The 26,374-nt window shown below is 43.7% G+C and overlaps 1 protein-coding gene across 5 annotated transcripts in view; it reads left to right on the plus strand.

Annotated features, from left to right (window-relative positions):
- The window catches only part of CHD5 (chromodomain helicase DNA binding protein 5), a 295,395-nt gene that overhangs the window by 189,836 nt on the left and 79,185 nt on the right, over positions 1-26,374 (plus strand). For all 5 annotated transcript variants that reach the window (XM_073603681.1, XM_073603682.1, XM_073603678.1 and 2 more), the window contains exons 17-21: positions 5,367-5,488; positions 14,889-15,062; positions 19,439-19,580; positions 23,293-23,424; positions 24,825-24,942. In XM_073603681.1, the coding sequence (XP_073459782.1) occupies positions 5,367-5,488; positions 14,889-15,062; positions 19,439-19,580; positions 23,293-23,424; positions 24,825-24,942 (688 nt within the window). The remainder of the gene's footprint in view (positions 1-5,366; positions 5,489-14,888; positions 15,063-19,438; positions 19,581-23,292; positions 23,425-24,824; positions 24,943-26,374) is intronic.

Genomic DNA, 26,374 nt, shown 5'->3' on the forward strand with positions numbered 1-26,374 from the left:
CTCTCTGGGGACCCTGATGTAAGGAGGAGGCTCTCTGGGGACCCTGATGTAAGGAGGAGGCTCTCTGGGGACCCTGATGTAAGGAGGAGGCTCTCTGGGGACCCTGATGTAAGGAGGAGGCTCTCTGGGGACCCTGATGCAAGGGAGAGGCTCTCTGGGGACTCTGATGTAAGGAGGAGTCTCTCTGGGGACCCTGATGTAAGGAGGAGGCTCTCTGGGGACCCTGATGCAAGGGAGAGGCTCTCTGGGGACTCTGATGTAAGGAGGAGTTTCTCTGGGGACCCTGATGTTAGGGGGGCTCTCTGGGGACCCTGATGTAACTGGGGGGCTCTCTGGGGATATATACACACACACATGTATATTACTGTATATATATGTGTATGCCCGCCCAAGCGTATGACTTTCTTTACTACGGTGCTATGGGCTCTAGCCCCAGATCTTTTGTAGACCTAGCAACGCCCCTGCCTCCCAGTATAGTTGTATGGGGGAGAGTCAAACCCCGCGCCCTCCCCAGCATGTTAGGATATGTTCGTGTTGGAATTAAGAACTTTGCCACTTTAAAATAAACCTGTACTGGGGGAAATACAGAGGGCGCTATCCCTCACCACTTTCGTGACCTGGAACAGACGTGGACATCAGAAAAGTCAGCGTGACATCAGAATCGCGCACACTTTATCCAGGCTGGCAACTTACGAAGTATTGAAGCCTTTGGATCATCGTGACATCCGTGTTAATTTTGTAGACAAAATCGACACTATTTTAGTCGACTAAAATACGACTAAATCTAAAACAATTCAGATGACTAAAATACGACTAAAACTAAAATGGCATTTTAGTCAAAAGACTATGGGGTTGATTTACTAAAGGCAAATAGGCTGTGCCCTCTGCAAGTGTGCAGTTGCTCCAGATGAGGTAAGGATTCACTTTGCAAAGAATGCCCAATCACATGCAAGGAAAAAAAGAAAAAAAAAAAAAGTGTTTTTGCTTGCACATGATTGGATGAGGGAAGTCAGCAGAGCTTCCCCTCATTTACTAACCACAGTCTATTTGCCTTTAGTTAATCCACCCCTAAGTCAGTGGTGGCTGGTGGATTTTCCTTTTTTGGGGGGGGGGCGGCACTGACAGCAGCATCCCCGGCGTGACGCACACCAGATACATCACCCCCACCCCGCGAGCCGCGGTTTGACACTGACATCAACTCCTCTCTCTCTACCCCCCCCGGGAGGACGGCGTCGCGGCCCCTACTCTATCTAGGGCTGGCGTGCTGCGGTGTCCTCTCCTTCTCTCCGAGGATGGGGTGCGGGCAGCGGCTCTGGTGTCTGTTACTCCTGCAGCCGTGTGTCTTCTTCCTGTTCCTCCGAAGCTAGGCATCCAATAGGATTGCCTGAGGCTTTGGCCAATCGGGGGACACGTCTCACTGACCTGCCACCTGATTGGCGGGGAGGAACGTTGGTGTGAAAATAGTGAAAATTAATTAGCTACCGTCACACAACAGGGTGGGATCGGGACGCAGTGCTCTGCGCCCCGAGCCCACCCTATTTTGAAGCCTAGTAGAGCCTCTGGCTCTGATCACATGCTTCAAAATACACACCCCCCCGCCTTTCCCTGCCATAGTAATTCATGTGTCCGGCGTCCTGAAAGGGGCCGGGCACATGGATAGTGAAGGCGGCAGAGGTGGTGGTGGTGGTGGGGGGGGGGTGTCCGTGCGCCCACAATGCACGGGCCGCCACTGCCCTAAGTCTTCATTTATTATAACTATGAAAGTTCTGCTAAAGCCTGACAGTCGGAGACCTGTGCACTCCCGGATCTTATGCCCTGCATACCCAGAAGCTGGTGGATGGCATTCAAGCAATGCAGAGATCAGTTGACAGAGCAGCAAATATCCGAGCTCAAGTGACCTTAAAAGTCAGACCTATGAAACAATAACGCTATATAAGGGGCACAAATGTAAATCTTTTATTAGTAAGCCTGTGCAATATTGCCAGTTATGACTGTATATTGAGATTCTTGCAAAGCCAAGTAATGATTGTGTCTCTTTAGGAAGTCCCCCCCCCTCATAGGTTTAGCCTGGAAATCTACTTTAACTAAACATGACCTGCATGTGCTAAACATAACTAGTTTTAAAAATGCTCCCTTACCCCTCCGCACACCTCTGCTGACTAACTTGTGTACAAAGGATGTATGCACCCTCCATTTCTAGGCTGCTCTGCTTTGGTCATTTGACCCCCCCCCCCCCCCCCCGTGTCAGTCAGCGGCAGGGGAGAGGAGAGAGCACTGACAATGGATAGGAAATGGGAGCCTATGAGTGACATCAATGCTCCTGAATTTCCCAGCCGTTAAGTGCTTTCTCTTCTCCCCTGCAGCTGCCCCTGGCTGACGCAGGGGGTTCACGTGACCAGAGCAGGCTGAAGATGGGTCACTTTGAACCCTAAGTATGACATGTTTGTTATTTTTAACAGAAAAAAAAAAAAAAACAAGACTTTAGTATCACTTTAACCACTTCAGCTCCGGAAGGTTTTACCCCCTTCCTGACTAGGCCAGTTTTTTTTGTAATACGGCACTGTGTTGTTTTAACTGACAATTGCGCGGCTGTACCCCCAAAAAAATAGTTTTCTTTTTTTCCCACAAATAGAGCTTTCGTTTGATGGAATTTGATCACCTCTGCGGGTTTTTTTATTTTTTGCGCTATAAACAAAAAAAGATCAACAATTTTGAAAAAAAAAAAAAAAAACAATATTGTTTACTTTCTGCTATAAAACACACCCAAAATTTTTTTCTTTAAAAACAAATCACATTTCTTAATCTATTTAGGCCAATATGTATTCTGCTACATATTTTTGGTAAAAAAAAAAATACCAATAAGTGCACAATGATTACTTATAGTGTCTACAAACTATGGGATACGTTTATGGACTTTTTATTGTTTTTACTAGCAGTGGCGGCGATCAGTGATTTTTAGCGGGACTGCGACATTGCGGTGGACAAATCTGACACAAAGTGACACTTTTTGGGGACCAGTGACACCAATACAGTGATCAGTGCTAAAAAAAAAAAAAATGCACTCTCATTGTATAAATGACACTGGTGGGGAAGGAGTTAACACCAGGGGTGATCAAGGGGTTAAGTGTGCTCCTAGGGAGTGCTTTCTAACTGTGGGGGGAAGTGGATGCACTGGACGAAAAGAGAGATCCGTGTTGCAGTACAGCAGAGATATACAAGATCTCTGTTTTACTCCCTGACAGAACAGCGGTCCGCCTTGTTTACATAGGCAGACCGCCGTCCTGCCTTTCCTCAAAACGATCGGCGGGTCCCGGCGGCCACCGGTGCCCATTGTGTCAAATCACAGCGGCGCTCCGGCAGCGCGCGTGCGCGCACAAAATCACGTATGGGTACGCAATTTATTCTGCCCTGCCGCAGTATATATGCGGTGGGCAGTCCGGAAGTGGTTAAAGTAGAACTATAGGCAAACTTTTTTGTTTTGTTTTGGATAGGATAAGGCAAGGTTATAACCCCTGTGTGATTTTATTTTTGCCATCTTTGTCCCATTGGGGGGGATTTACCTTCACATCCTGTCCCATAGCCAAAACCAGAAATGAGAGGAAATCCCTCCAAATGAAGGGAATTTCTTGGGGAACCCCAGATCACCATAACTAGGGTCCCCATTGTAAGATGTCCCCTCTATTACATTTCTGGGGACAACCCAAAATGTGGGATTTTCTTTTACTTCCACTTTCAACGATTATAGTAAAATGGACAAATAGAGAGGATGAATCTCCCTAACGGCGGGGCACAGACAGCAATATAAACTGACAGGCGTTCTAATCCCTCTCCACTCCATCCAAAACTAAAAAAAAAAAGTTTTGTTTTTAGTTATATTTTAAGCTAATAAGGGGGTAGAAGTCTGAAAATGATCTCAAAGCTCCATTTACTGGCTGAAAATGAGAATACAAAATATTTATTTGCAATGTTGTATTTTGGAGACTAAAAAAAAAAAAAAAATACATTTTTAAACCACTTTTATTTTTTAAGCAATGTCCCTAATGAATAGACATCTATACAGAATCCTTCTCCTTGTAATAAAGGGCCCTGTAAAGGATCGACATGGGGAGAATGTTAAAGCGGTTGTTAAGCCACTATATCAGGGATATGCAATTATCGGACCCCCAGCTGTTGCAGAACTACAAATCCCGTGAGGCATAGCAAGACTCTTGACAGCCACAAGCATGACACCCAGAGGCATGATGGGACTTGTAGTTTTGCAACAGCTGGAGGTCCGCTAATTACATATCCCTGCACTATATCCTTTTCCCACAATCCTCTGTGTTTGGTGTGCCCCGGTGTGTGTGTTTTTATTAAAAAAAAAAAAAAATGCCGTCTATACCTGACTTCAGAGCGCAAACTCCGGCGCTCACGTGACGGGCTTCCCCTCCCTCTCTCCTCTCGTTCTGACAGCTACAGTGGAAGGGGCCAAGGATTCCCTGCTGACTTCCATCGGGAGGAGAGAGTTGGCCGGTCACGTGAGCGCCGAGTGGCGCTCTGAAATCAGGTATAAACAGCATTTTTTTTTATATGTTTTATTAAGAATTTCCATTAAAAAGTTAAAAAAATATATATATATATAAACAAGAATTATATGTCAGTGAAGGCATCGGGAGAAATAGCCTAGCCTTCACAGAGTTAGGCTAAGAGAACAGCTTTAACTGCATTTTTTTTAAATAAAGCACATACACTGGGGCACACAGCATTGGGAAACGCAGAGGATTGTATGGAAATCTAAAAGTTATTTTAGCCACAAGACGGGAGGGGGCGGACACTGTCACTAGCTGACAGGCAGGCAGGGAGGGGAGAGGGGAGAGCTGCGGATGATGGAGTAAACTGACCACGGTGTCGGGGGTTTAGCAGCCATGATAAACCGTGGTCAGTTTACAGGGGGAGGGCAGAACCAGACAGGATCAGCCAGGTATTTCAGGTGATGCAGGCGGCCAAATGACACAGCACAAGCACCGTGCTGTATAACATGCTTTAAAGCAGGGGTAGGCGACCTGGGGCCCTCCAGCTGTTGTGGAACTACATTTCCCATGAGGCATTGCAAGGCTGGCAGTCACAATTATTCCCAGAGGCATGAAGGGACTTGTAGTTCTGCAACAGCTGGAAGGCCCCAGGTTGCCTACCCCTGCTTTAAAGGAACCAGATCCATTTTTTTTTTTATCTTTTAGGGTAACAAACGCTTGAATATGTTCATTGCGAATAGTTTATCAACTAATGATTATTCCAGACAACCATTGTAAGCGATTTCTGTTAAAGTGTGACCTGCAAACTTCTGATGCATCGGTGAAGGCTGCCACCACATAATGTTGTTTTCCAAGTTCTTTAGGGTATTAAATAGCTACAAGATCGACTACAAACTGCTGCTCACTGGGACGCCACTCCAGAACAACCTCGAGGAACTCTTTCATCTTCTCAACTTCCTGACCCCTGAGAGATTCAAGTAAGTGTTCCATCTCAGACGAGCCAGCGTGCAAACTGACCGGTCCTGCAGCATATAGGTATTCACAGCCAGTAGCTCACACCATTGAAAGCTGCGAAGTCGGCAGCTCCGCCCAAAGTTTCATTGCCGACATTGCTGATTTGTGAACACAATCAGGTGCCGGTTCCCAAAAAGAGCCCGCCCACACTCCATAGTACGATGACACGATACAGCAGATCCACAACCCTGATAGCAACGCTCCGTAAACTTTTATTCAAACCAAGCCTGTTTGCATAAAAAGGGGGAATATTTGGGACTTTAAATGAGGTATATGGTCAAACGAGCATATACCTCCGTCCCTATTCATTGTTCAGAAAAACGGGGGGGGATTTGGGACTTTGAGTGAGATGTGTGTTAGACAAAAATAAATAAATTGCACAATAATGAGGAAGTTTATTCATATAAATTTAGGGTTGCACTGATACTAGTATCGGTACCGATACCGAGTATTTGCACAAGTATCGGTACTCATGTAAATACTTTCAGGCTCGGTTCTTTGAGCTGTCAGCGGGGTCTCCCCTGTTGACAGCTGAAGTGTTAAAGAAGTTCGGTAATTAGAGCTGTCAAAAAAAATGCAGCCAAATGTCTTATAACAACATTGCAAACACTAAAATAAAAAGAAACATTGTTTCTTTTTGAATCTTTCTGTTTCTTCCTCTGCAGATCAAAGGGATGAACAAATGTTCCTCTATTTAACCCCTTATTAACCCCTAATTTACTCTAATCAGCCTTAATTAACTCCCTACTCTCCTGCATTCAATTATTTTCCTGCTTTTTTTTTTTTTGTTCCTGTCTATTTTATAAGCGATAAACAATTACATTTTTTTTTGTTTGCTTTGTTATTGAATATTTTTACACATATATATTAATATATATTTACACATTTCACATTGAAAAAGCGCAAAAAATTTTTAAAAAATCTATTTATTTCATTTGTAAATAACTTTTCAATGCTTTGTACCATTGGTGACAGCTGAAGTGAAAACAAAACAGTTGCAGTAGTTATCGGTAATTGGTATCGGCGAGTACTAAAAAAAAAAAAAAGTATCGGTACTCGTAAAAAAAAAATGGTATCGGTGCATCCCTAATATAAATACACACGGGACATGGTACATAGCAGATACCACGAGCTGATCGGCATATAATAGACAAAAGTTAAAATTGCATTATTGCACATAATACATCAAATCAAAAAACAGGGTATGATGTAAACGCATGATTGAATAAAAAAAAATGTAATTTGCGTTTAAAAGGTTGACGCGTTTCGTGGATGAAGTTCCACTTCTTCAGTGCTGAATGCATATCTATAAAAAATATTCCAAATGACTCAAATTAAATAAGGATGTAGGGGGAGGAAAAAAAAAAACAAACACCCCAAAAGTTGGTCATGGGATGCTAAAATCTGAAAGTTAAAGCTGGGAAATATCCCTGCCGGGAGCTGGGGGGGTAAAACTGCACGGGGGGGGGGGGCCCTAAAACTGCGGGCAGCCAAGGCGGAAAACACCACTCGAGGGGAGAGATGGAAGGTGAGTTGCATAATGATGATGCCTGAGAACAGTTCCAATCTGTATGAAATGTAAAATGAAGGTGGTCAATGGAAAGTGGAGGGTGTAACTTGCAAAGGGTATAGCGCCTATAGTGGTGGGGTCAATGTGAAGGAGCGAAAAAAAAAAAGTGCTATTAAGATTAAGCTTATTTGTAGAGGTCACCTCTATGAACAAGCCCAGTTGTTGTGAGACACGTCAGAGGGGTGTGGCCAATTGGTGGGGATTGATGTCGCAAGCTTGGTTTGAATAAAATTTTACCGGGGGGCGAAGTTATCAAAGTGCAGCTCTGCTTTATCCTGTTAGTAGCGGACACCCTCACAAAGGCAAATAACAAACATGTTATACTTACCTGCTCTGTGTAATGGTTTTGAGCTGAGCAGCGCGATCCCTCTTTGGGTCCCCTGTGGGCGCTTTTGGCTCCCCCCCCCCCCCCCGCTGAGTGCTCCACTTGCTTTGGGGGCACTCGTGCATGCTTGCTCCCAAGCCGGGTCTGTGTGTCCATTGACACACAGAGCGTGGTTTGGCCCCGCCCTCCGTTCCCTCCTTACTGGCTGGGATTGACAGCAGCAGGAGCCAATCGAGATTGGGCTCGGGTAAGTCTTTAGGGGGCTGGGGGGGAGAGAGCTGCATGCAGACGGGTTTTTACCCTAATGCATACAATGCATTAAGGTTAAAAAACCTTCTGCCTTTAGAACCACTTTAAAATGCCTCAGTACTTCTTTCTAAATGTTCAGTGAATAAAGGAGCATGGTTCTGTTTTTAAATATTTACCATCGGTGGTAGGGTTATAGCAAAAATGAAGAGAAAGGAATTTTTGAGGTGCCACTCTAACCCCAGAGAAATTAATATTCGATTTGTTTAAAATTCAAAATCATTTTATTCAATTACATATTGCATATAGGAGGCTCCATAAAAAAAGGTGCTCATTCTGCTACAGGTATACACATAAAAATGATATTCAGTATACATTCGATATAACAACTGCAGTAGACCATTTGGGTGCCATTTCCTACGCGTTTCACCTTTTACAAGCTTCCTCAGGGGAACATACATATAACCAAGATCTTGTGAAACTATATTCAAATGGGAAAGATGACCCAGGTCGCACCAAAGCATGGAAGGGGCACGTTGCAAAAGAAGCAACTAGTAGGAACCCCAAGAGGGCAGTGCATAACACTGTTCCGTTAGTTGGAGATTGTACAAAAGGGTGTCTTAACTGGTAAGCCCTCCTCCCACAAAGGCCAAAAGCCAAGCACTATAGAGTGTGCTTAACATAGGTGTGAGCAGCCTATTGCATTAGGGTGTGGACCCCAAAGCTCACACACACACACACATGCCTTTTTCTGCAGCCTCAGCTGCACGGGGCAGTAAATGAATGGGAAATGCTCTGTGCTGAGTGGCTTCCTGTTCATTCACAAACTGAAGTATAGTGGGGGGCAACAAGGGGAGGGAGCACGGGCAATAGGGGGAATCGGCACCGTACATACAGTGAGGGAAAAAAGTATTTGCTCCCCTGCTGATTTTGTACATTTGCCCACTGACAAGGAAATGATCAGTCTATAATTTTATTGGTTGGTTTATTTTAACAGTGAGAGACAGAATAACAACAAAAATATCCAGAAAAACGCATTTCAAAAAAGTTATAAATTGATTTGTATTTTAATGAGTGAAATAAGTATTTGATCCCCTATCAATCATCAAGATTTCTGGCTCCCAGCTGTCTTCTATACAGGTAACGAGCTGAGATTAGGAGCACTCCCTTAAAGGGAGTGCTCCTAATCTCAGCTTGTTACCTGTATAAAAGACACCTGTCAACAGAAGCAATCAACCAATCAGATTCCAATCTCTCCACCATGGCCAAGACCAAAAAGCTGTCCAAGGATGTCGGGGACAAGATTGTAGACCTACACAAGGCTGGAATGGGCTACAAGACCATCGCCAAGCAGCTTGGTGAGAGGGTGACAACAGTTGGTGCGATTATTCTCTAATGGAAGAAACACAAAATAACGGTCAATATCCCTCGGTCTGGGGCTCCATACAAGATCTCATCTTGTGGAGTTTTAATGATCATGAGAACGGTGAGGAATCAGCCCAGAACTACACGGGAGAATCTTGTCAATGATCTCAGCTGGGACCATAGTCACCAAGAAAACAATCGGTAACACACTACATCGTGAAGGACTGAAATCCTGCAGCCCCCGCAAGATCCTCCTACTCAGGAAATAACATGTACAGGTCCGTCTGAAAATTGCTAAATTGCTGAATGATTGAGAGGAGAACTGGGGGAAAGTGTTGTGGTCAAATGAGACCAAAATTGAGCTCTTTGGCATCAACTCAACTCGCCGTGTTTGGAGGAGGAGGAGGAATGCTGCCTATGACCCCAAGAACACCATCCCCCACCATCATACATGGAGGTGGAAACATTATGCTTTGGGGGTGTTTTTCTGCTAAGGGGACAGGACAACTTCACCGCATCAAAGGGACGATGGACGGGGCCATGTACCATCAAATCTTGGGTGAGAACCTCCTTCCCTCAGCCAGGACATTAAAAATGGGTCCTGGATGGGTCTTCCAGCATGACAATGACCCAAAACACACGGCCAAGGCAACAAAGGAGGGGCTCAAGAAGAAGCACATTAAGGTCCTGGAGTGGCCTAGCCAGTCTCCAGATCTTAATCCCATAGAAAATATGTGGAGGGAGATGAAGGTTCGAGTTACCAAACGTCAGCCTGGAAACCTTAATGACTTGGAGAAGATTTGCAAAGAGGACAAAATCCCTCCTGAGATGTGCGCAAACCTGGAGGCCAACTCCAAGAAACGTCTGACCTCTGTGATCACCAACAAGGGTTTTGCCATCAACTACTAAGTCATGTTTTGTGAAGGGGTCAAATACTTATTTCACTCATTAAAATGCAAATCAATTTATAACTTTTATGAAATGCATTTTTCTGGATATTTTTGTTGTTGTTCCGTCTCTCACTTTTATAATAAACCGACCATTAAAATTTATAGACGGATCGTTCTTTGTCAGTGGGCAAATGTACAAAATCAGCAGGGGGTCATATACTTTTTCCCCTCACTGTAGTGATTAGGGGGTGTGCCCTGCACACGCCTACGATGCCTAAAGTATTTCAAGATTTGTTGGCCGATCCAACAGCGTGCCTCCACGATCACTTTAACTGGCCATATATCTAAAATGAACTGTAAAAACTACTACAGCGTCTCTTTTCGCACATGCTGCTGACATCGAGCACCTTGCAGTTCCTGGTGGCTTTCAGACTCGCTCTGGTGTATATATATATTTTTTCCCCCCTCCCTTTGTTTCATGGTTGGCCACCATCCCTCCTCCTTCCATCGTGTCAACATCATTAGGATCTGTTGTCTGAGGCTGTGGAAAAATGTAACTTATAAATTATTCATAAGTGGGTGGCATCGCATGTTCCCAGCAGCCGGGGCGAGAGCGGACGGCGAGTCACGCAGAGTGCATATTGATTGCAGCATTGCAAGAAGAGCCTTCTCTCTTTTTTTTTTTTTTTTCTTTCTTTTTTTTTTTTTTATCAGCAATGATTTGCATCTGGATTTTGAAGCTTTAACGTTTTAACAGCATCCCCTGCTGTGAAAAAAGCTTCACAAATCAGGTTTCCTGCTGGCTTGGGAGTATTTTATTTAAATGTGAATATCACTTAATGGTTATACAATCTGTGGTCATTTCACCAAAGAGAAATAAAGCTTTTTGAAACAAAACAAAAAGTCTTATACGGGTCTCAAGTCGAAAATAGTTAACAGTAGGCTAGTATAGGAAAATTATATATTTTTTTTTCGTTTTACAGATACGCTATAGGACTAAAAGTTTATGGACTCCCCTTCAGTTTATTGAGTTTATTTTCAGCGAAGGGTAAATTTGTTGACCGGTAAAACCATGCACACGTTTTTTTCGGTTGTGTTATTAGTAGACATGTGCACAGCCAAAAAATTTGTTTGTTTTCGTTTCATTAGTTTATTATTTTTTTCGTTTTTCGGGTCATTCGTTATGATTGCGATTTGTAAATTCGTTCATTCGTAAATTCGTAAATGCGTTCATTCGTACATTCGTTTATTCGTAAAATCGCACATTTGTAAATTAGAAAATTCGGAAATTTGTAAATTCGAAGTTTGAAAATCCAAAAACCCGAAAATTCAAAAATCTGAAATAGTAACTAACTATTAAATTATAGGTATTGTAATTTCCTTTCAAATTTGACTGTCAGTGAACGTAACAAATACGAATTTATCCGAAGTTACGAATTATGCAAAACGAATGCTGCATCTAAACAAATGGAACGGAACAAATTAATAATATATAATAATAATAAAACGTTGTTATTATTATTATTGTTATTTATTATTATTAATTCATTACGTTCCATTACGTTATTTCGGATCATTCATAACTTCGGATAAATTTGTATTTTTTTACGTTCACTAACAGCCAAATTTGAAAGGAAAATACCTATAATTTAAAAGTTACTAATAATTACTAATAGTTAAATTATTATTAGTTGACTATTATTTCAGATTTCCGAATTTTCGAATTTACAAATTTACAAATTCACTAATTTACTAATGTACGAATGTACGAATGCCCCATTTACGAATGTCCAATTTTATCGAATTTACGAATATTCGGAAAAAAATTTGTTAAACGGGTTTTCGTTAATTCGGATTTTCCCGAATTAACGAATTTGTCGAAATTCGTTAAAAAACGAATTCGGAACGAAACGAATTGCACATGCCTAGTGTTTAGTTGCCTCACCTGGAGATTGGCTGTAGCCTCCCTGGCGGTATGATTATGTCAGATTTTTGAATTTCAAAGCGGTACATTGTTTTGCATTGAATTTTGGCGTTTTATATTGTAGGCCTGTAATTCTTAGTAATAACACACTTAAAGCGATTGTAAGGGATCATTTTTTTATTTTTAAAAAAATAACAAACATATATTTACCTTCACTGTGCAGCTCGTTTTGCACAGAGTGGCCCCTGAACATCATCTTCTGCCCCCCCCCCCCCCCCCCGTCAGCTCTCGCGGCTCCTTCCTGCATCAGATAACCCCCTAGGAGAAGCTCTCTCCCGAGGGGTTACCTTGAGGGGGTGCTCCCGAGTCCAGCATTTGCATCCATAGACACGAATGCCGGTGTGCTATCGAATTTTGTCCCCCAACGGATAGTGTCCGCCCTCTGCTGTGCAAGCGCAGCTGGCCATTGTATACTGTCCGCTTCCTACTGCGCAAGCGCAGCGGGACACTCCGAAAATATCCAAAAATCAACAGCTGAGCTGGGTGCATGCGCACTTGATACCATTTAATGTCACACGCCCCCGCGTGGCCCCGCACGCTCCCGAGGCTCATACAACTTTCTAAGGGGCGGTGATAAGGGCGGATACTTTTCATACAACTTTGTAAGGGATACTGTGCCTAATTGTTTGTGTTAGGTGCTTAAATATGTACAGCAAACACGCCCATAAACATTGCTAAACCCACCCTTCCCTTCACTAAACAAGCCTCGCATACATCCGCCCATCTTATAAATCCGGCCCCTAGAGCATCGGGAACGTGCGGGAGCCTGTGACAGAATATTACATGAATTGCCCAGGCGCCGTTCATACTTCTTCGTCAGCTATTCTTCTTCGGAGACTTTCGGCGCCTCCTTTGTCCTCCTTACTGCGCAAGCGCGGCGCCTGTGCGGAGCGGACACTATCCGGTGGGGGGGAAACTTTTCGTCAGAACACCGGACTCGGGCCCCCTGCGCCCACGTCATTGGATTTGATTGACAGCAGTGGGAGCCAATGGCTGCTCTACTATCAATCTGTCCAATCAGGAGCTGGGAACCCCGTGGAGAGAGGGACAGCGCGTCCCCGCCGAAGAGATGAAGGGGCTCAAGTAAGTAAAAAGGGGGGGGGGAGGCTGGAGGGGCGGTGACTGCCAGGTGTTTTTTCACCGTAATGCATCGGATGCATTACGGTGAAAAAACACGAGGGTTTACAACCCCTTTAAATCTTTCCAAACAAGAGTCTAGTAGATATCCCGGGTATGATAAAGTTTGAAACACAAAATCATAAATTATAATATAATAAATAACTATAAAAAATAATAATATAATGATATTAAAATGAATTTCCCCACAATTCACTATCGCTCAATTCTACAAGTGTCCCATATTACTATCACTGTTTTCTAGCTGGTCTAAAACCGTTTTTGACGTAAAGGGACACTTTTTGGTTGCTATGGACAATCTCAAGTTTCCAGGCAGAAAGAACAGTATATATCATATAAAACTGCATGCAGGGCACTTTTTGAATTTGTCGCCGGGCCCCGCCCCCATGTGTTGCGACACTCGCAGGGATCGGTGCCTGGCACACAGGACATCGGGTGGAGGACACAGCGGGGTGGGGGGGGGGGGGTGGGAGACATCGCAGGATCCCGGTGACAAGGTAAGTAACCTGGACCAGGATTCTGCAATGCAATCCCGAGGATTGTGGCTCGGGGTTACCGCTAATGGTACTGAAATTTAACCCCCGAGCCACACTCGGGGATTACCGCCAGGGAGGTTAAATTGGAACTTTAACACTCAAACACATCGACTTCCGGCGATGCCGCCCGTTGTGATGGCAACCTGAGCAGTTGACGGCGATTAAAGATTACTGCGCATGCGCGAGATCGGGATAGAACGGGCGGTGCATGCTGGTCAATCAGCAGCACCATATCCCGGAAGAGGATGCCTGTGGGCTTCACATGCCCACAGGCAAGATGAAAATGACCTCTTTGAAAATTTATAAGTTTATTTTTTAAAAGAAAACGGACATCATTAATCAAGCAAAAAGGAAAAAGTGAGTTATATATGTGCAAGTCATAATCTTTGGCTTTGAGCAACAACAACAAAAAAAAAAAAAAACGTTTTATACAGTGGAACACCACTTTAATGAATGAGATGAAGCTTCAATTTGCAAAGAATATCCATTCAGATGCAAGGAAAATTAAAAAAAAATAAATAAATAAAAATTGGATGATTGAAGTCAGCAGAGCTTCACTTCATTTACCAAGCTTGGGTACTTGGGTAGCAGTAAGGTACACTCTAGCCAAAAGGCCCGGTGGACCCCTCTTCTCATGATTAGCCAAAGCCGACCAATGAGTACCAGGTGAGGAGCTTTCCCGAAGAGTTCCTTCCTTTCCCCTCCCAAGGCAGGAATGGAAGGAACCTAAGGGCCACACATCCTCAAACTTGACTTTAGGGTAGGCAAGAAGACCCACATCCTACAAAAATAATGATTGGATCCCCTGCAGATTTTGTAAGTTTGCCCACTTACAAAGAAACGAAGGGTCTATCATTTTTATTGTAGCACCCTGACGGTTAGGCAGGGTTGCTCTGGTTTACCGGCACCTCCTGGTTCACGCTGTGATTGGGTCACAGCTGATCACATGGTGAGGAGCCTCCTTACCACGATCGGAGATGCGGTGTGTCGGAGTGACACACAGGCACCACTGATCGCGGGGTTGCGCGCCCCCCTGCAGGCGGAGGAGGGTCCGGGCTGCTCCGTGCAAAACGATTACACAGGGTAGGTAAGTATAACATTTTTATTTTTTAAATGAGACTTTACAATCACTAACTATTGCACCCAATTAGATCTAATTTTTTTGGAATCCACTGGTTGCTATGGAGTACCGCGGTTTGCACGCCACCTTTGCGTTACTGAACGAGCGCAGGTGATTGGATCGTAGCTGAGCCACCTTTTCCCTCTCTCTGATCACCGGAAATGATTTCTCTGTGATGTTTTCCCTACAGCAATCTGGACGGCTTCCTGGAAGAGTTTGCCGATATCTCCAAGGAGGACCAAATTAAAAAGCTCCATGACTTGCTGGGGCCTCACATGCTACGGCGGCTGAAAGCAGATGTCTTCAAGAACATGCCAGCCAAAACAGAATTAATAGTGCGGGTGGAGCTTAGCCAAATGCAGAAGTAAGTAAAATCCGTCAGGACTAATAACCAGCGCGACTCTTCATTATAATTAACAGAATTTGTGTCACCTCAGAATCCCTCAGTATGTCCAAAGTATATTAAAGGGTAACTCTGCCTTTATGGTTTGGTTGTCTTTTGCAATTAACCAATTCCACTCCAGGCCGTTTCTAACATTCCTCTCCTACATGTAAAAATCTGCATTTTTATTTTTATTTTTTGCTAAAAAAAACTACTTAGAACCCCTAAACATTATATGTATTTTTTTTTTTTTTTTAGAGCAGAGGCCCTAGGGAATAAAGTGGTTGGTGTAGTATATTTTTATGTCACGCGATATATGTGCAGCGGTTTTTTAAAAGCAGATTTTGTGGAAAAAATACATTTTTAATGAATCTTAGTGCAGAAAAACACACATTGAAATACCCAGTTGTTTGGTAACATATAAAAGATGACGCCAAGTAAATAGATACCAAACATGTCACACTTTAAAATTGTGTCCATCCATGGAACAGCGCCAAACTATGGTTCCTAAAAATCTCCATAGGTGACGTTTTAAAAGCCTTTACAGGTTACCATTTATAGAGTTACAGAGTAGGCCTGGGGCTAAAATGACTTCCCTTGCTCGGTCATTCGCGGAAATATCGCACATGTGTGGTGCATTTACATATGTGTGTTACGGGTCCTACATGCGTGTGACCACGTGGGAATGGGGGCACTTTAAAAACATTTTTAGTTATTTTTTAAATATACTGTATCTTTAAAAATAAATTTATCATTTTTATTGCTATTACAAGGGATGTCAACATCCCTTATGACATCATGGGACATGATAGGTCCTCTTTATGGCGAGATATGGGGTCCGTTAGACACCAAATCTCTCCTCTGCCCTCCAAAGCATCTGATCAATACAAGATTGGTTTGACCAGATGCTGGTTCAAACCAGTGTTTCGTCAGATTTTGTAAAAAAAGTGACGTTCTGTCGCCACCATGTTGCTACACCCTACACTCGTCCACAGTAAGGATACAGGGAGAAGACGGCTTGCAGACATCTTGTTACACCCACCAGAGTCTTGCATTTCCCCCAAAAGCAGGGGTCTTCAAACTATGGCCCTCCAGTTGTTCAGGAACTACAATTCACATCATGCCTAGTCATGTCTGTGAATGTCAGAGTTTTACAATGCCTCATGGGATGTGTAGTTCTGCAACAGCTGGAGGGCCGTAGTTTGAGGATCCCTGCTCTAAAGGATACAGGGAGAAGGCGGCATGCGGACATCTTGTTACACCCACCGTAGTCATGCATTTCACTTATTAAGGGTACAGTGAGAAGGCGGCATGCAGGCATCTTGTTACACCCACCGGAGTCTTGCATTTCACACTTGGATACAGTGAGAAGACGGCATGCGGACATCTTGTTACACCCACCATAGTCCTGTATTTCACACTTATTAAGGATACAGTGAGAGGGCGGTATACGGACATCTTGTTACACCCACCAGAGTCTTTCACACTTATTAAGTATACAGTGAGGGCGGCATGTGGACATCTTATTACACCCACCGGAGTTTTGCATTTCACACTTATTTTTAACAGTAAACTGAGCTTATATAGTGAAATACAGAATTTAAAAATCCGTCTGGCTGTTTAGATGTTGAATTTTAAAAGTAGCGGCGAGCCTGTTGATCTCAAAGGGTTTGCTAATCTGACAGAACACCGCTGCTTTGCAAAATCAACATCAAAACAGGCTGACGGATTTCAAAATATGGAATTGCACTATATAAGCTGAGTTTAGTGTTAGAAAATAAGTGCGAAATGCAAGACTCCGGTGGGTGTAACAAGATGTCCGCTTGCCGCCTCCTCACTGTATCCTTACTGTGGACGAGTGCGGGGTGTAGCAAGATGGTGGCGACGGAGCGTCACTTCCGTTTACAATTTCTGATGAGTCTCCTAATCTGACGAAACACCAGCAATAGTTTACATCAGACAACAACCAGAAGTGACAAAATCCTTGTCACTTCCTGTTTCTGATGTCACACAGTGGGAGGAACAAGATCCGTTCCTCCCACCGTGTCCCAGGAACTGGATGCAGCCGGTCGCATCCTTACCAGGCTCACTGATTACACGGGAGAGCCTGGTAAAGGTGGCAGCGGGGGGGCGGTGGGTCCCCCTTCTGCCACCTGTAAAAGTAATCCAGCATTCTATTAGCCGCTATGATTACTTTTACTTTTTGCAGAATGGCTGTCACTAAAATATGAGACCTCGATCGTTGCTGCAGCGATGACCGAGCTATCACCCTTCCAAACCAGCGATGTACCGGTACGTCATTGGACGGGAAGCGGTTAGTAACTTCATCTTCCCACCAGCCTGGGTCATTTAAGAAAGGCGATTTAAAGGCGTTTTTTTTTTTTTTTGAATGGCTCGTCCTCACAAAATTGATATTTCAGTTTTGATGCTGGAGAGTTAAACCACCAACTACTCCTTTGTTGAATCACCCCTTTCAGAGTAGCTATTCTCAGCCAGGCTCCCTCCAGAGGTTCTAACTGACAAAATAACAAGAAGGGCGCAACAGCCTCATCCATTACTTTAAAAAATCATTTATTGCATAAAAGCATAAAGACATATACTCTCAAAGGCCGTGCGGCTATAGGCATTTACCAAGAACCACAGTCACAATTCAAGTTAAAGGAATGGATGACCGGAATAGAAACCTGAGCTTTGCATTAAAGCAGGTGACGTGTTTCGAGGGGTATACTGTCTTCCTCAGTGCTAACTGGTCTCCTGGCCTTAAACTGTTTATATAGTCATAGTGCAGCCAAAAGAAAACTAGGAACAGGCTCCTCCTCCACCTGGATATTAGCCCCTTGGAAGCCACTAATGGTGAGCTGTGGTTGATTGGCTGGGGTCACTGCTACGTGGGTCCAAAGCCACGTAGCAGTGGTAGTGACCTGACACTGAAATTATCTTTTTATTGCTGTTTGTTAGGACTCGTTCACACTAGTGGTTGATGGACAGTAAAACCCTGCTGCTGAGCTGTTTTTTGTTTTTTTTTTACTGCCCCCCCAAATGCTCCCCCTTTTGCTGCAGTGGCCATGGGTGTACACCTGCCGGGGCAGGAATTATAACCCCCGGGGATGCTATGGACCAAAGCAATGGTGAACAGGTGGTAATCTGACCGCCAGTATAAGAGGGGGACCTTCTTCCCACTGACCCCAGATGCACTAATTTTACCAGGAGTTCCCTGGGACCTAAAGATTTTACAGCTATCTCTGGGGTATAAGGGGTGGGAGAATGGCTGCTCCGGAGATTGCTCGGGGTTCCTTGAGCTGTGACTAGCTGACCTCCCATCTGCATAATTCATGGTCCAATGCCACTTGCCTGAGGCATTCTTTCCACTGACCCCCCTCAATGAATTATTTTAGCAAGGGTTCCCTGAGACCTAACAATGATTTTAAGGGTTCCTCTGGCTCAGCCAGAGTAAGGATCGGAGGTAGAAGGAAGTAGAATAGATGAGAAGAAGAAGAAATGAATATACAAAAGAAAGATAAACTGAAGTTGCAGGGAGGATACTTCAATAGTTTGACGACTGATATTAAGGGAGCTTAATTTAATTTGATTAGTAGACTGTATTTATGCTCCATTATGCTTTGGTTATTATATGATAAGTGAATTTGATACAAGAGGTGCAAGGTTTGTTTGGTTTATGTTTTTGTTTTGTTATTTTCATTTTTTTTGTTTCGTTTTTTTTTTGTTTTTTTTCTTTCCTTTTTAAATATATCATTTAATAACTTCAGATATCTAATGAACTTATTTGATATATTATCTGTTTGTATGTATAATTATTAAAAAAAAAAAAAAAAATGTTTAAAAAAAAAAAAAAGGGTTCCTCTGGGGTAAGAAAGTTGAGAAAAGCTACTTTAGGTCAGCCATGCACAGAGCAAATTTCTTTCCTGCAACCACGGGTTGCAGGAAATAAATTCACTAGATTTCATCCCCCAGACAGTGCTGATGTGGGAATCCCTCTTGCCGGGCCCGTGTCTTCCCCCGACGGGGGAGGGCAGGGGAAGCCGTCCCCACAAGGAGAAGTCATTGGCAGAAGACATTGGAAGACCCGGCATGCTGATTTGTACCCAAGTTGATCGATCTACATTCAGTCTGCCCATACTATACATGGTTCGAACCCTGTATGGCCTGCCTTAGAGGATGTGTCAATCATCGCATCAATCATCGCATCAATGTCTGCTGAAACATTCCCAACTGAACGAGAAAAAAAAAAAAAAAGACCTCTAAAATCTGATTGGTTGATGTGTTTTCTATATAGTCACATGTATGCGTTTCTTATAGCTGTTGCATTCACCTAGATTTCCTTTTTTTTGCTCATTTAGGAAGTATTATAAGTTCATATTGACCCGAAATTTTGAGGCATTGAACTCTAAAGGTGGAGGAAACCAGGTGTCTTTGCTGAATATCATGATGGACTTGAAGAAATGCTGCAACCACCCGTACCTTTTCCCTGTAGCTGCTGTGGTAAGAAGCGTCAAATCTCATTTATATTTTCCCTTTTTTTTTTTTTTTTTTACCCCCAATCTCTTGTATTGGTTTGGTACAAAGTGTCCGGGTGCCAGACTCATTGGGGGTTATTTACGAAAGGCAAACCCACTTTGCACTGAAAGTGCACTTGGAAGTGCAGTCGCTCTAAATCTAAGGGGAAGCTCTGCTGATTTTATCATCCAATCATGTGCAAGCTAATGCTGTTTTTTTATTTTCCTTGCATGTCCCCCTCGGATCTGCAGCGACTGCATTGCCAAGTGCACTTTCAGTGCAAAGTGGATTTTCCTTTCGTAAATAACCCCCATTGTCTAGTTCATTTCGAAGCAGAACGTTGTTATGACCAGCACAGTTTTCCGCGTGCACCTTAATAAAATATATGTAAAACCCAGTTTCACACTGGGGCGGCGTCGGCGGTAAAGCTCCGCTATTGTAAGCGGCGCTTTACCGTTGGTATTCGGCCACTAGCGGGGCGGTTTTACCCCCCGCTAGCGGCCGAGAAAGGGTTAAAAACCACCGCAAAGCGCCTCTGCAGAGGCGCTTTGCCGGCGGTATAGCCGCGCCGTCCCATTGATTTCAATGGGCAGGAGCGGTGAAGGAGCGGTATACGGTATACACTCCGCTCCTTCACCGCTCCGAAGATGCTGCTAGCAGGACTTTTTTTCCCGTCCTGCTAGCGCATCGCTCCAGTGTGAAAGCCCTCGGGGGATTTCACACTGGAGACAAAGCAGCGGCACTTTCAGGTCGGTTTGCAGGCGCTATTATTAGCGCAATAGCGCCTGCAAACCGCCCCAGTGTGAAAGGGCCCTTAACTTTTGTTTTTCGTTTAAATTAGGGAGTGACAGGATTAGTGTGATTATGTAGTGCGATTTTTGATGCAACTTTGGTTGTGTTTTTGGATGCGGCTTGCATATTTATAAGGCCAAATCTGACACGGTAAGCTGCACCAAAGTAAAACAGAACCCTTTCCCAAAGTCGCATGGCAGCTGCACTGCATTGATGTGAAGGGGCACCATCAGAAACCATCTTATTTTCATTGCCATGCGATTCGGTACAACTCAAACTACATCTGAAAATGCATTCGTTCATTCATTTTTCTTAAAGTTCTCGTAAAGGCAAAAAAATATTACTGCCGGCCCCTCTGTTTTATCATCCTATCCTACACTGTGTAAATGTTTTTTTATAAAACAATGGCTGTAAATACCTCGCAGATCTTTTATGGCCAGTCACGTGACCTCCAGCCACTCTCCTCCTCCGATCTAAGGGCTAGAGCAGGAGGGGCCAAGATCACCCTCTGACATCAGCCGGGGAGGTCACGTGACCGCTGTGCTGGCCGCTCAGCCCCTCCCTCTGTAGCTCTTAGATGGGGAGGAGAGCGGCTGGAGATCACTTGACCAGTCAGAAGAGACCTGTGATGAGGTATTTACAGGCATCGTTTTATAAAAACATTTACACAGTGTAGGATAGGGATACACCGATACCATTTTTTTTAAGAGCACCGATACTTTTTTTTTTTTTTAGTACTCGCCGATACCAATTACTGATACCTACCGCAACTGTTTTCTTTTCACTTCAGCTGTCAGCAATGGAACAAAGCATTGAAACGTTATTTACAAATGAAATAAATTGATTATTGTTTTTAATTTTTGTGCTTTTTCAATGTGAAATGTGTAAATATATGTTAATATATATGTGCAAAAATATTCACTAGCAAAGCAATTAAAAGAAAAAAGTTTTAATTGTTTATAAAATAGACGTGAACACAAAAAAAAACAGGATAATAATAATTAAATGGAGAATAGGAAGTTAATTAAGGCTGATTAGAGTAAATTAAGGATTAATAAGGGGTTAAACAGAGGGACATTTGTTCATCCCTCTGATCTGCAGATGAAGAAACAGAAAGATACAAAAAGAAACAATGTTTCTTTTTATTTTAGTGTTTCAGCACTGAGCAACATTGCCAGCTGCTTTTTTTTTTTTTTTTTTCACATCTCCAATTACCGAACTTCTTTAACACTTCAGCGGTCAACAGGGTAGACCCACTGACAGCTCAAAGAACCGAGCCTGAAAGTATCGTTTTCAGGTATCGGTGCATTTGCATGCAAATACTCGGTATCGGCACCAATACCAATATGAGTATCGGTGCAACCCTAGTGTAGGATAGATTGATAAAACAGGGGGGCTGGCAGTAATATTTCTTTGCCTTTACTGTCAACTACTAACAATGGCAGGAGGGGGGGGGGGCAGAGGTGGCTCACACACGCACAGGAGCTGACAGGCAGGGAGGGAGGGGGGGAGGGAGGAGAGCAGCGGGATGACTGGGGTATGTAAACTGACCACAATAATCATGGATCAGCAGCCATGATAAATGTGGTCAGTTTACAGAGGGGTGGGCAGGATCAGCCAGGTATTTTTCAGTCTAGAGAGGGACAGATTAGACAACACAAGCACTATTCTGTTTAATCTATAACGAAACATGATATATATTTTTTTTAGGGTTACAACCTCTTTAACTTCCTGTTTAGACAAAAAACAGGAAAGAGGAATTCCTCATAGATAAAGGGAAGTTCCCTCTACACCTGGCCTTATGCGGCTCAAATTTCAGCCAATTCAACAGAAATTTTAACTTGATTAGTGGGTGTCCTCTTCATTGGGTGCCCCCACAGGAAAGCCGCTTTCCCTGGGGGCACCTGTGCGGGCTCACCCCTGAGTCTTGCTGCTGCGTCCATTAATATAGACAGCGGGACTCTGACACACACACACACATACACATACACATACACCGCCCCCCTCGCTCCTGTGTCACTGGATTTGACTGACAGCAGAGGGAGCCAATGGCTCCTGCTGCTATCGATCTGTCCAATGAGGAGAGAGACAGCTGCGCTCGTGCACATTGCTGGATCGGATTGGGCTCAGGTAAGAAGAAAAAAGGCAGGGGGGGTCTGGGGGGAGCTGCAGCACAAATCGTTTTTCACCCCGCCGGGATGCTTTGCTTCAGGGCCACAGCAGGAGTTCTATCCCCTGTCCAAGTGAATAGGGCCACTCTGCAAGCAGCTTGCAATGGTGTGCAATACGCCTCCTCACTGCCTGTCAAATGCTTTCTGAGAAGCAATTCAAACACAGATCGCTCTTCAGACACCAAAGCACATGTGAACAAGCCCTAAGTGTATTTTTTTTTTTTTTTTACGTAGAAGTCGCATCTCTTCTAAAATCTTACCAGATAATAACCTCTTGTAATCCTCTACACCAGGGATATGCAATTAGTGGACCTCCAGCTGTTGCAGAACTACAAATCCCATGAGGCATAGCAAGACTCTGACAGCCACAAGCATGACACCCAGAGGCATGATGGGACTTGTAGTTTTGTAACAGCTGGAGGTCCACTAAATGCATATCCCTGGTCTACACAGAAGTACTCAGTAAGGGAGACAGAAGTCCAATCACAGGCCAAGGTTGGACTAGTTGCAATGCAGTCTGTAGAGCGGTCCGGGACTTGGTTGTGACTGATTCACGAGACTGAACAGAATTAAAAAATCTTATTGGCAGATAAGAGTTCACAAATGTGATTTCCAGAGGTGTATTTAGCTCCGTGCCCGATGTGTTCCTCTTTTTAAGCAAAAGCACCGAAGTGCCGAAATTGTAAAAAACAGAATTCATCACCCTCTTCTGCATTTCTGATTTCTGAACACAGGAGGCGCCGGTGTTGCCAAACGGCTCTTATGACGGAAGCTCTTTAGTGAAATCCTCCGGGAAGTTGATGCTGCTACAAAAAATGCTGAAGAAGCTGAAAGATGGAGGACACCGAGTCCTTATATTCTCTCAGGTACCTCTAAGTGTTAGAATATTTACCAAACAGCCGCGGTCATGGGAAGATGAGGGGAGCTTGTGCCGAAAACGATCGTGCCGAGCATTATGGCTCTTACTTTATTATGACAACGTAACATGGTTTTATTTATGTCATTCACCAGCAGATCTGTACCGGTCACATATAGTCAGCCGGTGTTAGTACACTTGTGTTTGAAAGGGGCGAAGGTCACTTCTTCATGAAACACCTTGAAGGAAAGGAAATGTGCTGCTGAAGACGGGGATGCAATAAACCAAACCAGTGAATACGTGTGAACTAAAAAGCACCAAAAACATGAGTGATAACAATGAATGAATAGCACGTAAATGTAGATTCTTGTGATATGATGACTACTCTTGACGACAGTGCAACCTCCACCACATAAAATGCGTGCTTACCAGAGGGCAAGCTTTTAGGAGCCTGCGGCTAAATACCCAGCCAGGGCCTTAATCCAAAAAGTAGTTGACTATCCACAGATGGTGATGGAAAGGGGCTTGGACTAAGCACCAAATAGCCTGGGAGACTCGAGCATCAACCACCGAGGGAAGAGGTCAGGCGTTACCCAAAAATATAAAGAAATACTCCATAGTGTAAAACGTACCAGAAGGATTTAACGGGTTTAAAAGATTACGCTTACGGAATGGAAGATAAAAAAACGATCATAAAACACAGCAAGGCCAGCAAGCGAACACCCGTCCACGGAGTACAGCGAGATGACGTCAGCACGTCGACCTCCCTACGCGCGTTTCGTCATAATCTGACGTCGTCTCGTCCCCCTAAAAGCTTGCCCTCTGGTAAGCACGCTTTTTATGTGGTGGAGGTGCACTGTCGTCAAGAGGTGTCATATCACAAGAATCTACATTTATGTGCTATTCATGGACTGTTCATTCATTGTTATCGCTCATGTTGTTTGTGCATTTTTAGTTGACACGTATTAACTGTTTTGGACTATTTTCATGTTTTATGTATTTTATAGCGCTGCTATTTTGTATTGTGTATCTGTAATATAATATAATTATATATATATATATATATATATAGATATATCTATAGATATATCTATATAGATATATATCTATATCTATATATAATATGTGTTATTCAGCTCGGTATTTTTTCACTTTTTAATAAAACAAACCACCCTGTGTTTTTTTTTTTTTTTTTTTTTTAATTTTTTTTTGAATTTTTTTTTCCTCATTTGGTCTTTTGAATTGGGATGCAGCGGTTCAGTGTGGCTCCCTTTATCAGGCTCCTTGGTCTTCGTTTTTTTGCGCCTGTTTTTCTGTTTTATGTATCCTCCAAATACTAACATACATGATTGTACAGACACGCTACCATGTATTGTATGATGAGAAATACAATCACTTTTTTTTTTAAAGATGACAAAAATGCTGGATTTACTTGAAGATTTCCTGGAGTATGAAGGATACAAGTACGAGCGGATAGATGGCGGGATCACGGGAGGACTGCGCCAAGAGGCAATTGACAGGTTTAATGGTACTACTGTGCTAATCACATAAAACCTCCATAATTATCCTATTACTGCCATTTGAAGCCAATGACTTAAAGTGATACTAAAAACACTCTGTATCATTTATATTCTCCCCTCTATTTCTGTATGTGGATGACGGCTCTGTAATTTAATTAAAAAAAAAAATCTAAGTACATTTTTCCTCATGGATATCCGGCTGTCACATGACCTGGCTCTCTCCCAGCCTGTCTGCAGGGAAACATACGCAGGAGGAGCTTCTAGTCCTCTGCTGCTGGTCACATGTTCAAAATGTAAAAAAAAATAGCTTTTGAAATACGGAGTAAAAATAATTACTATCAATAAATTGTCATACAAATATATATTTGAAATCAAAATTGTTATTATTTTTTGGCAATAACACGGTGTGTGTGAATTTCTACCAGTCACAGGCTGTGTCACGCCCCCTCCTGCCTGTGTCTTAGAATAAGAGGGAGGTGAAGCCTCCATCAACCTACATGTAATTTCCCGCCCGCCTGATTTTGACCGGTACCCGGCCTCCCACTTCCGTTACACCTGGGCGGTCGGAAACAATAGTTCTCCTCCCTCCCTAACAACCCCCCTGCAGTCTTCTGGGACTGCATCCACCATTAACGATGCGCAGCTTGCGGCTTCACAGCCGGGTGCCCATAGTGAAGATGCCGGCGCCAGAGACGGAAAACAGCGGGTGAGACCGACTGGAGTGAGCACACCGCTGGATCGTGAGACAGGTAGTGGCTGTTTTTTTAAAAGTCAGCAGCTACAGTTTTTGTAGCTGCTGACTTTTATTTTTTCCACAGGTGACTGGAACTCCTCTTTATCAATCTCAGTGTGTTTTAGGTAGGTTAATAAAACAAAATTGTGCACTATCAGGGGCGGACTGACAACTCATGGGGCCCCCGGGCAATAGGAGATTATGGGGCCCCCGGGCAATAGGAGAAGATTATGGGGCCCCCGGGCAATAGGAGATTATGGGGCCCCCCGGGCAATAGGAGATTATGGGGCCCCCAGGCAATAGTAGATTATGGGGCCCCCAGGCAATAGGAGAAGATTATGGGGCCCCCAGGCAATAGGAGATTATGGGGCCCCCAGGCAATAGATTATGGGGCCACCCAGTATACACACACAGACACACAATATACACACACAGACACACAATATACACACACAGTATTCACACACAGAATACACATACACACACTGAAAAGGTACTGGAGAGGCGGGGCAGCTATAATCTTGGGATTTAAAAAAAAAAAACACAGATTTTTACATACTGTCCCTGGTTTTATTGAGGCTGACAACCCTGATGGGGCCCCTTAGTGGCATGGGGCCCTCGGGCAGTGCCAGAATGGTCAGTCCACCCCTGTGCACTATTGTTTCTGGGCTGTACTATGGGTACAAACAACAAATGCCTTCCACATA

This window comes from Aquarana catesbeiana, linkage group LG10 (genome assembly GCF_042186555.1).
Source record: "Aquarana catesbeiana isolate 2022-GZ linkage group LG10, ASM4218655v1, whole genome shotgun sequence".
In the NCBI taxonomy this organism is placed as follows: Eukaryota; Metazoa; Chordata; class Amphibia; order Anura; family Ranidae; genus Aquarana; species Aquarana catesbeiana.